This window comes from Lepus europaeus, chromosome 16, assembly GCF_033115175.1.
Source record: "Lepus europaeus isolate LE1 chromosome 16, mLepTim1.pri, whole genome shotgun sequence".
Lineage (NCBI taxonomy): Eukaryota > Metazoa > Chordata > Mammalia > Lagomorpha > Leporidae > Lepus > Lepus europaeus.
This window is the reverse complement of record NC_084842.1, coordinates 50,735,266-50,749,251: the sequence shown is the minus strand read 5'-3', so window position 1 is coordinate 50,749,251 and position 13,986 is coordinate 50,735,266. Positions and strand designations below refer to the sequence as shown.

The following is a 13,986-nucleotide window of genomic DNA, read 5'->3' as shown; positions in this document are numbered from 1 at the left end:
CTGTAATAAAGTGTATAATTAAAATGTCAAACATGCTTTAGTATAGAATTACATGATTCTTGAAAATGTATTCAGAAAGTAGTAAATCCAATATTAGTAAACTTTAAAACTTAACATTCGTTTTATAAAAATAATTAAAACTTTTTGTTTAAAGTTAATACATCATGAAGAAAAAAATGTTTTCTTAAAATTTTACATGTATCTTCAATAGCTAAAAAATATTAAGTGTTCTTTTAACATATGTATAGTTTTTGTGGTAGCCTTCTTTTGATGTATAATGCAAATATTTTAATAGCAAGCTTTATGCGTTTTATACAGTGAGTTGATATTTTGTATTTTTTGTGGTACTTTGCATTTTGTTTTCTTTTAAATATTTATTTTTTCAGCTCTTAAGTGGTAAAGCTTTAGTTCTTACTTGCTGGTTTGCATGAAGCTAACTTTGCAAGGTTGCTGTTACTTCCACTTAAAGAACCACTTCTTTTGCCTTATTACTATGCCAATCACTGTTTTTACATGCTTATTGGCTATGGCTGCACTATTGTGGATGCTGGCATTCAGATATGAACATTATAAGAGTTCTAATGTCTTTTCACTTTTAAAGCTCTTACCAATTTTCAGTTTCTATATTTGGAAAATGAGTAACTTAAAAAGTTTAAGAAAACCAGAGCATTGCAGAGGTCATGGATAAATGTCATTTCTTCAGTTTCTTCAATTAAAGAATAAATGCTTGTCAGAGGCAGTCTTTCACATTAGCCAATGCCTTTTACTAAGGCTACTGCAGCACAGGTTTAGTAGAAAGTTTAGTTTTAAGAAAAATAATTAGTGGTTCAGAAATAAGTAAAAGGAACAGATAAAATCCCAAGACAATCTGATTTTTAAAAAATATTACTGAAAATTTTATTAGTATTTTTTAGATGTTTAAAGTATTTTCACATGTATTACCGCATTTGAAGCCCACAAATATCTTTTTTTTTTTTTTTTTTTTTTTTTTTTTTTTTTGGGTAAGGTTTACTTATTGGAAAAGCAGTTATAGAGAGAAAGACAGAGAAAAGTGCAATCTTCCATCCACTGGTTCACTCCCCAGATGGCTGCAATGGTTGGGACTGGGCCAGACTGAAGCCAGGACCATGGAAATTGCATCCAGGTCTCCTTCATGGGTGCAGGGACCCAAGCACTTGAGCCATTATTTACTGCTTTCCCAGGCACATTAGCTGGGAGCTGGATTGGAATTAGAGCAGCCAGGACTCGAACTGGCACCCAAATGGGATCCTGGCATCACAGGCAGTGGCTTAACCCTCTATGCCACAAAGCTGGCCCCATTTGTTATTTTTATAGAAAGGGAGCATAGGTCCCATATAAGTTATGTGAACTGTACAAGATTATATAACTAGAAATTTGCCAAAACCAGGCTAAAGGTAATTAAAGGAGTGGGTACACTCCTTTAAAATTCCTCCCCAAATTTCCTGATTACCTCCCCATTTTGTGTGAATTATGTCATGCTGACCTGATTACGAATGAATAAGCATCTTGGTAAACATTCTTGGAAGATTCTATTGGATCATAATTTGAGACTGAACTGCAAATAATTTATGAATTACCACAAGAGGAAAATGATTCAGTATAATATCCATTTTACATATTGATCTGTCACAGTACTTTTACAGTTTTAGCTTCTGAAAATTAGTTTCTTCAGACTTGATCTCCTTTGAATATTGAGACGCAGCACACTACAACCGTATTTATCAGTCTATCTTCACTCATTTTTGGTGGAAGTACACTGTCTTTAAATTTAAATTTTGAAATTTTTTTCACGAAGCAGGTGCTATACAAATAGGGAAAATCAACACAAGGATAAATCTGGAAGAAATTCATAAAAATCTCATTATAATCAACTTCAGAAATTGCCATACTGTCCATATCTTTGTTTTAGTGTTATCAAGTCTAATGGTTTTTTTTTTTTTTAAAGATTTATTTATTTATTTGAAAGAGTTACACAAAGAGAGGAGAGGCAGAGAGAGAGAGAGGTCTTCCATCTGCTGGTTCCAGAGTTGTGCTGATCCGAAGCCAGGAGCCAGGAGCTTCTTCCAGGTCTCTATTGCTTTCCCAGGCCATAGCAGAGAGCTAGATAGGAAGTGGAGCAGCCAGGACTCAAACCGGCACCCTTATGGAAAGCATTGCACTGCAGGCAGTGGATTTTCCCGCTACACCACAGTGCCAGCCCCAAGTCTAATGATTTTTAAATATTTGCACAGTTGAAAAATTTTAAACACAAATTCTAAGTCACTGAAAATGACAGAAATGAGGTAACTTAAATTCTGTTTCATTGACTTTATTATCACTATACTTTTGTTGTTTATTTCTAATATGTTTAAATACAGTAATATATTGTAACACAGGGCTGGAGGCTCCTACTCTGTAGGTCCAAGCTTTGAATGATTTCATTTTGCAGTGAACTTATCCTTCATAGAAACATGTATAGTTGACTCCACATGTATGGGAAACTATAATTGGGAGCTCTTCTCATTAATTTTCATGTGAAATGCTGTGCTTATAAAAGGACAAATAATAAGATGCAATTTAAAGCTTACATATGTTATTAAAACTCAACAGCAGCTGTAACTAGACCAGTAAACTGTTCTTTTCTGGGAGGAATATTTAATCACTGACATTGGTTGCTATTGTTGGGACATAATGATAATAGAAAATAAATGAAACTGTTTTTATCTTTGTTTCTAAATTCTGTACAGACAGTACACTGGCTTTTTGCCTGCCCTTAAGCATGGGCAGCACTTTCATCATTTTTTCCTTGATGTTCTTGAGTGGAGAAAGGATTAGATGTAGGAAGACCCCAAAGGACACTGTCCTGACCCAAAAACAGAGTGCTGAGGATTTGAATTAGATATTTAGACCACAGTGGAGCTCTTTAAGAGTAGGGGGAAGTAAGAAACTACAAGGAGTAAGTACATGGAAAGTTTTAAGCTAAAAATTATTTATATGTTTATTAGAAATAGGTTTTGCTTAAAATTTATTTATTTATTCAAAATGCAGAGTTACAGCGAGGCATAGGCAGAGAGGGAGAGAGGGGGAGAGGGAGAGGTAGGTCTTCTATGCACTGGTGCACTCCCCAAGTGGCTACAATGGCCAGAGCTGGGCTAGTCCAGAGCCAGGAGTTTCTCCCAGGTCTCCCACAAGGGTGCAGGGGCCCAAGGACCTGGGCCATCTTCCATTCCCAGGCTTCTTTCCCAGGCCATAGCAAAGACCTGGTTGGGAAGTGGAGCAGCCGCCGGGTCTTGAACCGGCACCCATAGGGATGCTGGCACTTCAGGCCAGGGTGTTGAGCCGCTGTGCCACAGTGCTGGCCCCCAGTTTTCTTTTGCCCCCATTCACTCTACTCCAATAACTGGCCTTTTTTCTGTTCTTCAAGCATACTAAGCAGATTGCAATCTCAGTGTCATTTACAGTTGCATTTTTCTCAGTCTCAAACACTTTCCCCAGATAGCTACAAGGCTCTTTCCCTCTCTTCCTTCAGATCTTGGTGCAAATGTCATCTTGCAGAAATCTTTCCTGGTCACCCTATTTTTAACTGCAACTTCTACTTCCTGTTCAACTTTTTCTACTTAATTTTCTGTTTTTTTTTTTTTTAAAGATTTATTTGTTTATTTGAAAGTCAGAGTTACACAGAGAGAGAGGTAGAAGGGGAGAGAGAGAGAGGGAGGGAGAGAGGTCTTCCACCCGCTGGTTTACTTCCCAGTTGGCCACAATACCCTGAGCTGTGCCGATCTGAAGCTAGGAGCCAGGAGCTTCTTCTGGGTCTCCTATGCAGGTGCAGGGGCCCAAGGACTTGGGCCATCTTCCATTGCTTTCCCTGGCCATAGCAGAGTGCTGGATTGGAAGTAGAGCAGCCAGGTCTCGAACCAGCGCCCATATGGGATGCCGGCACTGCGGCAGCAGCTTTACCTGCTGCAGCACAATGCCAGCCCCTCTACTTAATTTTCTATGTAGCAGCTGTTGCTCTCTGGCAGGCTGAATATTTTACAGCTTTGTTTATTGTCTGTTTCCCCTTTTCTAGGATGAGTTCCCTGAAAGTAGAAACTATCTAGTAAGCTATTAAATGTTATAGCTAAAGCAGTACCTGATATTATGCTACTTAAATGAAAGAAAACAAGAATGAATGAATGAATGAATAAATATGTAGTTGAATAGTATTCAGTGATGGTTGTATTCTGTTTTGTTTTTTTTGTGGAATAAATATAAGATCCATTAAAAATTGATTTTCTTCTGTGTGGAGAATGTTTTGCTAGTTTTCCTGGAAATATTTTAATTAAATTGGTATCAAACGTTTTTTAGCTACAGTAATATATAGAGTGTTGTAAAATTTGAAACTGAATACATACACTTATTACTTTTAAAAAGTTTATTATCTGTGAGAAAATAGTTTTTCAACTTCGATAAAGTAAAGTGGTAGAGGAGAGAGAAATTCTTAATTTTTATTACCCCAATACTTGTTTATGCTCTAGCTAGGTTTATTGGGGGCAGGAATCTTTGCATAAATCCTAGAGGCATAAACTGACATTTTAGATCCACTTAAATAGGTAAGCATGGGACTTGTCAGAGTAACTGTATAATAGAATAATTGTAACCTCTTTAATGCTAGATGGTCCTAGGCTGCCTCTTACTTGCCAGTTTTGTGAGTTTCAATTAATAGATTAGGGGTTTGGAAGAGAGCTTAGAATTCTTAACTTATCACCTTAAGCAGATGCACTGACTCCTGCAAACCCCTCAAGACAACATCATACTCATACATCCCTGTATGCCTATATGCACAACTCAGATACAGTGCTACCTAAAGTGGCTCCTATTAGTTGTTATTCCAGAAAAAGATAATGTTCCTGCCTGGTTCTGAGTTTTCTTCTCCTTTTTGAGTATGGGGATTACTGTTAGAGTAATTAATCTAACAATAACTGCTTTGCCAAAAGTTGCTTTTTTGCGTTGAACAAGTCCTGCATTTATTTTATTCTATATGTGTGCATACATTCATCATTTATCTTTGTATTTGCACTCCTTGCATTCTGGAGCATGTTTTGCTGGTGGTTTGATTTCTCTTTGATGTTTTGGCTGATTGACATATTGGAGATTTTCTCATCTGTAAGAAATGTTCTGAAAGTATGCACTGCACACTAAGATTTCCATCTCTTTTCCTTCCCAACTTAATGCTCTAAGCATCACTTAAAATTCTTCTGCTACTAGGATTCTAACATATTTGTACCTTATGGTTTTTGTTCCTTGACAAATTTCCAAGTTTGCATTAAACTATTCAAGTTTACAGAACCTGTAGCCTTTATCTTGTACTTCCAGGCAAATATTACAGTTCCTTATTTTTCAACAGCTTCGCAAAGGCTGAAAAATTTGCCTCGTACTTCCCTCAAAGCCAAACAGTTGCTTCAAACTTCATCTACAAAAAGAGGTAACTACAACCTCTTAATAAGTTTAAAATTTCAGTAGATGGTCTAATTAAGTCTTATGCCTTGTGGCATACCTAGTCAGTTTTGTATATAAGGCAAATTTTAGTCTCTTTTTTAAGCAATAAAGTAATGTGGATTCATTCTCTGACATTTGAATAAACCCAGAAGAAGCATATTTTCTACAAAGGTATGTATTGGATTGCTGTTCTGAAAGGAGTAAATGATAGAGAATTTATCTTTTTTCTTACCAACTTAAAGCCAAAGGTCATTGCTTTAACTTAATACCGACTGAACTAATAAATAGTGCTTTAGACATTCAGTATGCTAATTTTTTTCTCAGACTTTGGTTTTTGGGTTTACTTATCTGTGTAGGATTAAATGAGAGACTTCTGCCTTAGAAGTTGATTAAAGTTAAAGTACAAGTTGTTGTGATTAATTGATACATTTGAAATATCTATGGATTGGTAGCTTTAGTAAGAATTGAGTGTCAAAGAAGTGAGAGCTGGACAGCAAAGCTATCCATTGTTGGTTCCAAGAGGTTGGAAGTATTGGGGCAGCTGGAAGGAAGTAGAATTGAGAAAAAATACGGGGATTGGATAGACAGGCAGTAATAAGACGGAAAAAAAATCTCAAAGGAAATGAGAGAGAACAAACTTGGGCAATAAGGAAAAAATTGCCTCTATGCAGCACATTTAAGTATCCTGATAGCTTTAGAACTCAATAGATAACAAAGGTATATACGAGGGACAAAGCATTAAAAAAATTAATGGAGAAGAGGAAGTTGGAGATTCGATTTGTTGAAAAAGATTTGGTTAATATGGGTACAAAGATGCTGTAATAGATATTTTAACAAATCAATACTGTGTTTTAAGCAGTGATTTTGTGGATTGAATATAAGTCAAGGAAATCTTTTGTGTTTCAAATATCAGAAAGTGACCATAAGCCTTTTGGTATAATTGTCAGAAATAATAGAGCTGGGTAGATGATGTCCTTTTGATGGAGGAGGTCACTTATTAAGGTCATTTAGTAAAGGATCCTCATGGAATTATTTGAGAATTTTAGTCTTCTTTTTTAAGACTTCCAGATATTTTTTCATACTTCCAATGACTAGGGGGAGAGAGGCAGGTGAAAACAGATGAGTTGAAAAGAATTATGTCTAAAACACAGCAAGAGATTACCACAATAAAATAGTAGAAGAGTTTATTTTTATATAAATTTGTTTCTTGTATGTCTCTGTAAGATACTTTGTACTTTTTTTTGGAATCAGGTTTATATAATTCAAAATTTTTACTTAAAATTTTATGTCAATTGTTTCATTATTTATTAGGTGATTGGGTTATTTTTGTGACTTTGAGTCACCAGACTGCCAGGTTTCCGTGCTAAGATGATATAAGCCCAGCCTGAACTGCTAGGAACTAAAATTCTTAGCATCTCCAGCTATCTTGTTTACCTAGTAAAGGGAGAAAATTGTGAGTGTGGGTGTGGGGATGGGGGATTGATTTGGTTTAATCTCCTTCTTACCTTAATCCAGACTTTCATATTTTCTGGTTGGTATGGTGACTTTGAGACTATCCTTACATCTGTAAATTCTAAACCAGTTAAGCAATGGATGTGGGTTTAAAGTAGTGCTTAAAATGTTAGTTTCATTAATAGTGAAGCTGAATTGAAGAATATCTCTTGGATCCAAGGCCAAAATGGATTTTCCAGTCTCCCCTTGCACTCTGGAGAGAGAGAGGTCTCTATTGATCTAGGAATCTCTGCTTTATAAGGATATGAGACAGGAGACAGGGCATATGTTCACAAGTACCTTTGGCCGATTAAACCTATCCAGTGGAGGGTTGGGTGATAAATTGTCACAAAAATAAATTCTCCTATCCTGTGGATGAACCTATATAATTTTTTAGGAAGCTGATGGATCTATTAAAAAGGCTATAGGATTATGGGAACAGGGAAAGATGGGTCTCTGTAACAACTAGAAATACAGTCACTTTGATTTTTACTGATTTGGTACTAGCAGAAATTTGCAGATGGGAAGGAAAGAAAGAACTGTGTTGCCTGGCTCAAAGAGCCACAGAATAGAATCATGCCATTAAATTCAAGTAAGGATGGTGCATTCCTCTGTTTTTGTTTGTTTGTTTGTTTGTTTTTTGACAGGCAGAGTGGATAGTGAGAGAGAGACAGAGAGAAAGGTCTTCCTTTTTGCTGTTGGTTCACCCTCCAATGGCCGCTGCGGCCAGTGCATCTCGCTGATCCAAAGCCAGGAGCCAGGTGCTTCTCCTGGTCTTCCATGCGAGTGCAGGGCCTAAGGACTTGGGCCATCCTCCACTGCCTTCCTGGGCCACAGCAGAGAGCTGGCCTGGAAGAGGGGCAACCGGGATAGAATCCGGCGCCCCAACCAGGACTAGAACCCGGTGTGCCAGCGCCACAAGGCGGAGGATTAGCCTGTTAAGCCACGGCGCCGACCCCTCTGTATTTTTAAAAAAAGATTTATTTTATTTATTTGAAGGAGTTACAGAGAGAGGTAGAGCCAGAGAGAGAGAGAGGTTCACTCCCTAAATGACCGCAATGGCCAAAGCTGAGCTGATCCAAAGCCAGGAACTTGTTCTGCACCTCCCACAGGTTACAGGGGCCCAAGAACATGGGCCATCTTCCACTGCTTTCCCAGGCCATAGCAGAGAGCTGGATTGGAAGAAGAGAAACCGGGACTTAAACCAGTGCCCATATGGGATATTGGCACTGCTGGCTGGGGCTTTAAGCAGCTGTACCACAGCACCGGTCCCTCCTCTGTATTTCTTCTGCAAGTTTTGGTGTTTGTTCATATCTTCCATCTCTGAGGAAAAGAACTGTATATGTGTGTGTGTGTGTGTGTTTTAAAGATTTATTTTATTTATTTGAAAGGTAGAATTCCAGAGAGAGAGAAAAGGAGAGACAGAATCTTCCTTATGCTGGTTCACTCCCCCAAATAGCCACATTGGCCAGGGCTGGGCCAGGCCAAAGCCAGGAGCTTCTTCTGTGTCTCCCATGTGGGTACAGAGGCCTAAGCAGCTGGTCCATTCTCCACTGCTTTCCCAGGGGCATTAGCAGGGAGCTTATATACATATGGGATGCCTGCATTGCAGGCAGTGCCTTTCTCTGCTATACCACAATGCCAGTTTGTGTGTGTATGTGTATGTGTTAAGATTTATTTTATTTATTTGAAAGGCAGTGTTACAGAAAGAGAGATCTTCTGTCTTCTGGTTCATTCCCCAAGCAGCCACGTCTTGAAGCCAGGAGCCAGGAACTCCATCCAAGTCTCCCACATGGGTAGCAGGGGCCCAAGCACTCAGCCCATCCTCGCCTGCCTTCCCAGGTGCATTAGCAGGGAGCAAGATTGAAAGTGGAGCAGCCAGGACTGGGACTGGTGTTCATATGGGATGCCTTACTGTGCCACAACATTGGCCTCCATTGTGTGTTTTTAAGACTCTGTGGGAAATGACTATTTAAACTGCTTTGAGGAAGGAATTCTATGCATTCCTGATAGTTGGAAACTCAATGGCATAGAAGTAAGCAGAGTAGAGACCTCACCGAGGTCAGTGGACAATAATGAAGGCTAGTTAGAAAAAGGGAATGCAGAGATTAGGACAAGTTAAATTATAGAAATGTACTTTGAAGGAAAGAGGCTTCTAAGGAGCAGTTAATGACAATAATTATCCAATACTGTTTTCATTCACTACCTGCCTGTATTTTGAGATACTCAAGGTGAAATCCAGTGTTGTAGAAGGCCTTATTTATATGAATTTAGGGTGTCCTTTGAGGGAGCCCGTTGTGATGCAGTGCATTAAGCTACTGCTTTGAACTCCCGCACCTTATATTGGAGTGCCTGGTTCAAGTCCTGGCTACTCTACTTCCAATCCAGCTTCCTGCTAATGTGGTCTTGGGATGCAGCAAATGATGGCTCAAGTGGTTGAGTCCCTGCCACCCACATGGGAAACTCTGATGAAATTCTAGCTTTTGCCTTTGGTCTGATCCAGCTACAGCTGTGAGCATTTGGGGAGAAAACCAGCAAATGGAAGATTCTCTCTCTTTCTCTCTCTCTCTCTCTCTCTCTCTCTCTCTCTCTCTCTCCTCAAATACCTTTTTTTTTTTTTTTTTTATTTGACAGATTGAGTTAGACAGTGAGAGAGACAGAGAGAAAGGTCTTTCTTCCATTGGTTCCCCCCCCAAAATGGCCACTATGGCCAGTGCTGCGCTGATCCGAAGCCAGGAGCCAGGGGCTTCCTCCTGGTCTCCCATGCAGGTGCAGGGCCCAAGCACTTGGGCCATCCTCCATTGCCCTCCTGGGCCACAGCAGAGAGCTGGACTGGAAGAGGAGCAACCAGGACTAGAACCCAGCGCCCATATGGGATGCTGACGCCACAGGCGGAGGATTAACCAAGTGAGCCACGGCGCCGGCCCCCTCAAATACATTTTAAAAGATAAATAAGGGGCCGGTACTGTGGCTCAGTGGGTTAACGCCCTGGCCTGAAGTGCTGGCATCCCATATGGGCGCTAGTTCTAGTCCCAGCTGCTCCACTTCCGATCCAGCTCTCTGCTATGGCCTGGGAAAGCAGTAGAAGATGGCCCTAGCCCTTAGGCCGCTGCACCCACGTGGAAGACCTGGAGGAAGCTCCTGTCTCCCGGCCTCGGATCAGCGCAGCTCTGGCCATTGCAGCCAATTGAGGAGTGAACCAGTAGATGGAAGACTTCCCTCTTTCTCTGCCTCTCCTCTCTCTGTATAACTCTGACTTTCAAATAAATAATAAATAAACATCTTAAAAAAAAGATAAATAAAATTTTCCACCAACTATCAAGTATTTATTGATTCTGTATCATAAACAAGATAAAGTATATCTTTTTTTCTTGTCTGAGCCCCTCTTTTTTCCTGTTAGAGTTGTGTTCAAAGCAAGCCTCTGCCATACAGTTTTTTCTTTTTAAAGATTTATTTGAAGGTCAGAGTTACACAGAGTAGGAAAGGCAGAGAGAGAGAGAGAGAGGTCTTCCATCTGCTGGTTCACTCCCCAACTGGCCACAATGGCTGGAGCTGTGCTATCCGAAGCCAGGAGCCTTTTCCTGGTCTCCCATGCGGGTGCAGGGGCCCAAGGACTTGAGCCATCTTCCACTGCTTTCCCAGGCCATAGCAGAGAGCTGGATCAGAAGTGGAGCAGCCAGGACTCAAACCGGTGTCCAGATGGGATACCGGCACTGCAGGTGGCTACACCACAGCACTGGCCCCGCCATACAGTTTTTAGATACAGTTAAAATGGATAAAAGTGGCTTCTGCTCCCATGGTTTTGTTACATAAAATTGGGAGAATGGGAAAAATAGCATGGGGCTGTTCTTGGGAGTTCCCTCCAGATACACAAATTCCTGTTAAGCCTTGTTTTTTAAAAAATTGTATTTATTTGAGAGAGAGAAAGGGAGACATCTTCCACCCGCTGGTTCACTCTCCAAATGGCTGCAACAGCCAGAGCTGGGCTGATCCAAAGCCGGAAGCCAGGAGCTTCTTCCAGGTCTCCCATGTAAGTGCAGGGTTCCAGTCACTTGGGCCTTCTTCAACTGCTTTCCCAAGTGAAAATCCAGCACAGAGCTGGATTGGAAGTGGAGCAGCCTGAACAGGTGGTAGCTTTACCTGCTACACCATAGCACCGGCCCCAATAAATCTTAAAAAAAAAAAAAAAAAAGTATTTCTTGCCATAGCTGGGGATTTAGAATTTCTTTTTTTTTTTTTTCTTTTCTTTTCTTTTTTTTTTTTTTTTTTTTACTTATTTTCTCAGACTCTAGTGCAGGTATCCAAGAACTTAAGTAACTTTGTTATTTTTAAGTAAAACACAAAATTAGAAAACCATATAGTACTTGGAAAGCCTAATTAATTCTTATAAAAGCAACTGCCCTTGTAAACACCATCCCTGTCAGGAGACAGAATTTGCTGCCTCAGACATCTTCCACCTTGTTTGCATATACACTCCTCTCTTGACCAGTGCCCCGGAGTAATGGTTCTTCTGAATTTTTATAGCATCTGCTTCCTTAATTTTCTCTATGGTTTTATCATCCAAGTAATGAAATGTTAGTTTTTCTTTTCTAAAATGTGTCTTTTTAAGTTCCTCTTAATTCTTAGTTTTCCCTCATCTCTTTTTTCCCCTTTGTTTGAAGAAATCACCAGATCATTTCTTCTGCAGAGACTCATACAGCTGCATTTTGCTGGCTACTTTTCCATGGCATCAAGAAGCAGGTTCTTCTGTCCTCTGTATTTTCTATAAATTGGTAGTTGCATCTAGATAATTAGATTCAGCTTTGTTATTTTTGATAAAACTACTTCAAAGGTGGTGATGTTTCTTTGAAAGGTATATAGCGTGATTTCCAGGGCCAGCGCTGTGGCATAGCCAGTAAAGCTGCTGCCTGCAGTGCCAGCATCCCATTTGGGCACTGGTTCAAGTCCCAGCTGCTCCTCTTCCGATCTAGCTCTCTGCCATGGCCTGGGAAAGTGGTAGAAGATGGTCTAAGACCGTGGTCTCCTGCACCCACATGGGAGACCCGGAAGAGGCTCCTAGCTCCTGGCTTCCGATCGGTGCAGCTCCAGCTAATGCGGCCATTTGAGGAGTGAACCAATGCATGGAAAACCTCAGTCTCTCTGCCTCTGCCTCTGCCTCTCTGTATGTAACTCTGCCTTTCAAATAAATAAATAAATCTTTTTAAAAAACAAAGTAGATTTCCTGTTTTTGTGATTTTTTTTTTTTTTTAAATTTTTGACAGGCAGAGTGGACAGTGAGAGAGACAGAGAGAAAGGTCTTCCTTTTGCCGTTGGTTCACCCTCCAATGGCTGCCGCGGTTGGCGCTCTGCGGCCAGCGCAGTGCGCTGATCCGATGGCAGGAGCCAGGTGCTTCTCCTGGTCTCCCATGGGGTGCAGGACCCAAGCACTTGGGCCATCCTCCACTGCACTCCCTGGCCACAGCAGAGAGCTGGCCTGGAAGACGGGCAACCGGGACAGAATCCGGTGCCCCGATCAGGACTAGAACCCGGTGTACCGGCGCCGCAAGGCGGAGGATTAGCCTATTGAGCCACGGCGCCGGCCTCTGTTTTTGTGATATTAATAATCTTGCTTTATGCTTAGATCCTTTATTATTCTGCTTGCTTTGGGTATAGGATTCTGGGTTCAAAGTTCTTTTCTTTCAGCTCTTAAAAAATATTGTACCATTTTTTTCTGGTGTCTGTAGTTTGTGATAATAAATCCTTTATCAATAGAGTTGATTTTCCCCTTTAAAAAGTAAGCCATTTCTCTCCCAGATTTCAAAGTTTTTTGTGTTTAGTTTTCTGAAGTTTGATGATGTCTTGCCATGGATTTCCTTAAATTTATCTTGCTTGGTGTTTGCTCTGCTTCTAGAATTTATCTCTTGCCAGATTTGGGAGTTTACAGCCATTGTTTTTCAGAGTACTTTGTTGGACACACTTTGTCCTTTCCTTCCAGGACTCTGTTTACAAATATTGGATCTTTTGTTATAGTCTCATAGGTCCCTGAAACTGTTCTCTCTTTGGTCTCTTCTCTGCTATATTCAGACAGGGCAATCTCTTTTATTCTGTGTTTTGGTCCTGGATTCTTTCCTGTGTTCTCTCTATTCTGCTGCTGAGCCCATCTGTTTTTTTAAATTCTGAATATTTTTTATTCTTTTTTTTTTTTTTTTGACAGGCAGAGTGGACAGTGAGAGAGAGACAGAGAGAAAGGTCTTCCTTTTGCCGTTGGTTCACCCTCCAATGGCCGCCACGGTAGGCGCGCTGCGGCCAGCGCAGTGCGCTGATCCGATGGCAGGAGCCAGGTACTTATCCTGGTCTCCCATGGGGTGCAGGGCCCAAGCACTTGGGCCATCCTCCACTGCACTCCCTGGCCACAGCAGAGAGCTGGCCTGGAAGAGGGGCAACCGGGACAGGATCGGTGCCCCGACCGGGACTAGAACCCGGTGTACCGGCGCCGCAAGGCGGAGGATTAGCCTAGTGAGCCGCGGCGCCGGCGAATATTTTTTATTCTAAAATTTCCATTTTCCTTTCTTTATATCTTCTGTTTCTTTGCTGAGACCTTTTGTCTTTTTATGTCTCAAGTGTATTTGAAATTTCAAATCAGTTTTATAATGGCTCCTGTAATAATAATTCTAACCATCTCTGTTATCTCTGTGTTAACATCTGTCAACTATTTTTTTTAATTTGGTTTAAGATATTTCTGGTTCTTGTGTGACAAGTTACTTTTTACTGAAATATATTTTTTTTTTTTAAATAATGTTATGGAATTCTGGATCTTGTTTAAACTTTGCCTTTGAGCCTTTCTTTGATAGGAGATATTTAGGGCATCAGCATAGCAGGGACCAGCGGAGGCATTTTGTTACTACCAATGAAAAAAGAAGCCTGGGCTTTTTATTCCCATCTCTTGATACCTGAGGCATAGGAATCTTGTTGTGGAGGTTGGAGTTATGATTATTCAGGTGGTCTCCACTGACAGTGTTGAGGAGTGGCCTTGTTCCT

At 40.5% G+C, this 13,986-nt stretch overlaps 1 protein-coding gene across 2 annotated transcripts in view; it reads left to right on the top strand.

Moving 5' to 3' along the window:
- SLAIN2 (SLAIN motif family member 2) overlaps positions 1 to 13,986 on the top strand; it is an 87,916-nt gene that overhangs the window by 55,066 nt on the left and 18,864 nt on the right. The window contains exon 7 of one of the 2 annotated variants that reach the window (XM_062213102.1): positions 5,387 to 5,464. The exons of the other annotated variant lie outside the window; for it this stretch is intronic. Within the exon in view, the coding sequence (XP_062069086.1) occupies positions 5,387 to 5,464 (78 nt within the window). The remainder of the gene's footprint in view (positions 1 to 5,386; positions 5,465 to 13,986) is intronic. 2 annotated transcript variants of the gene reach the window in all.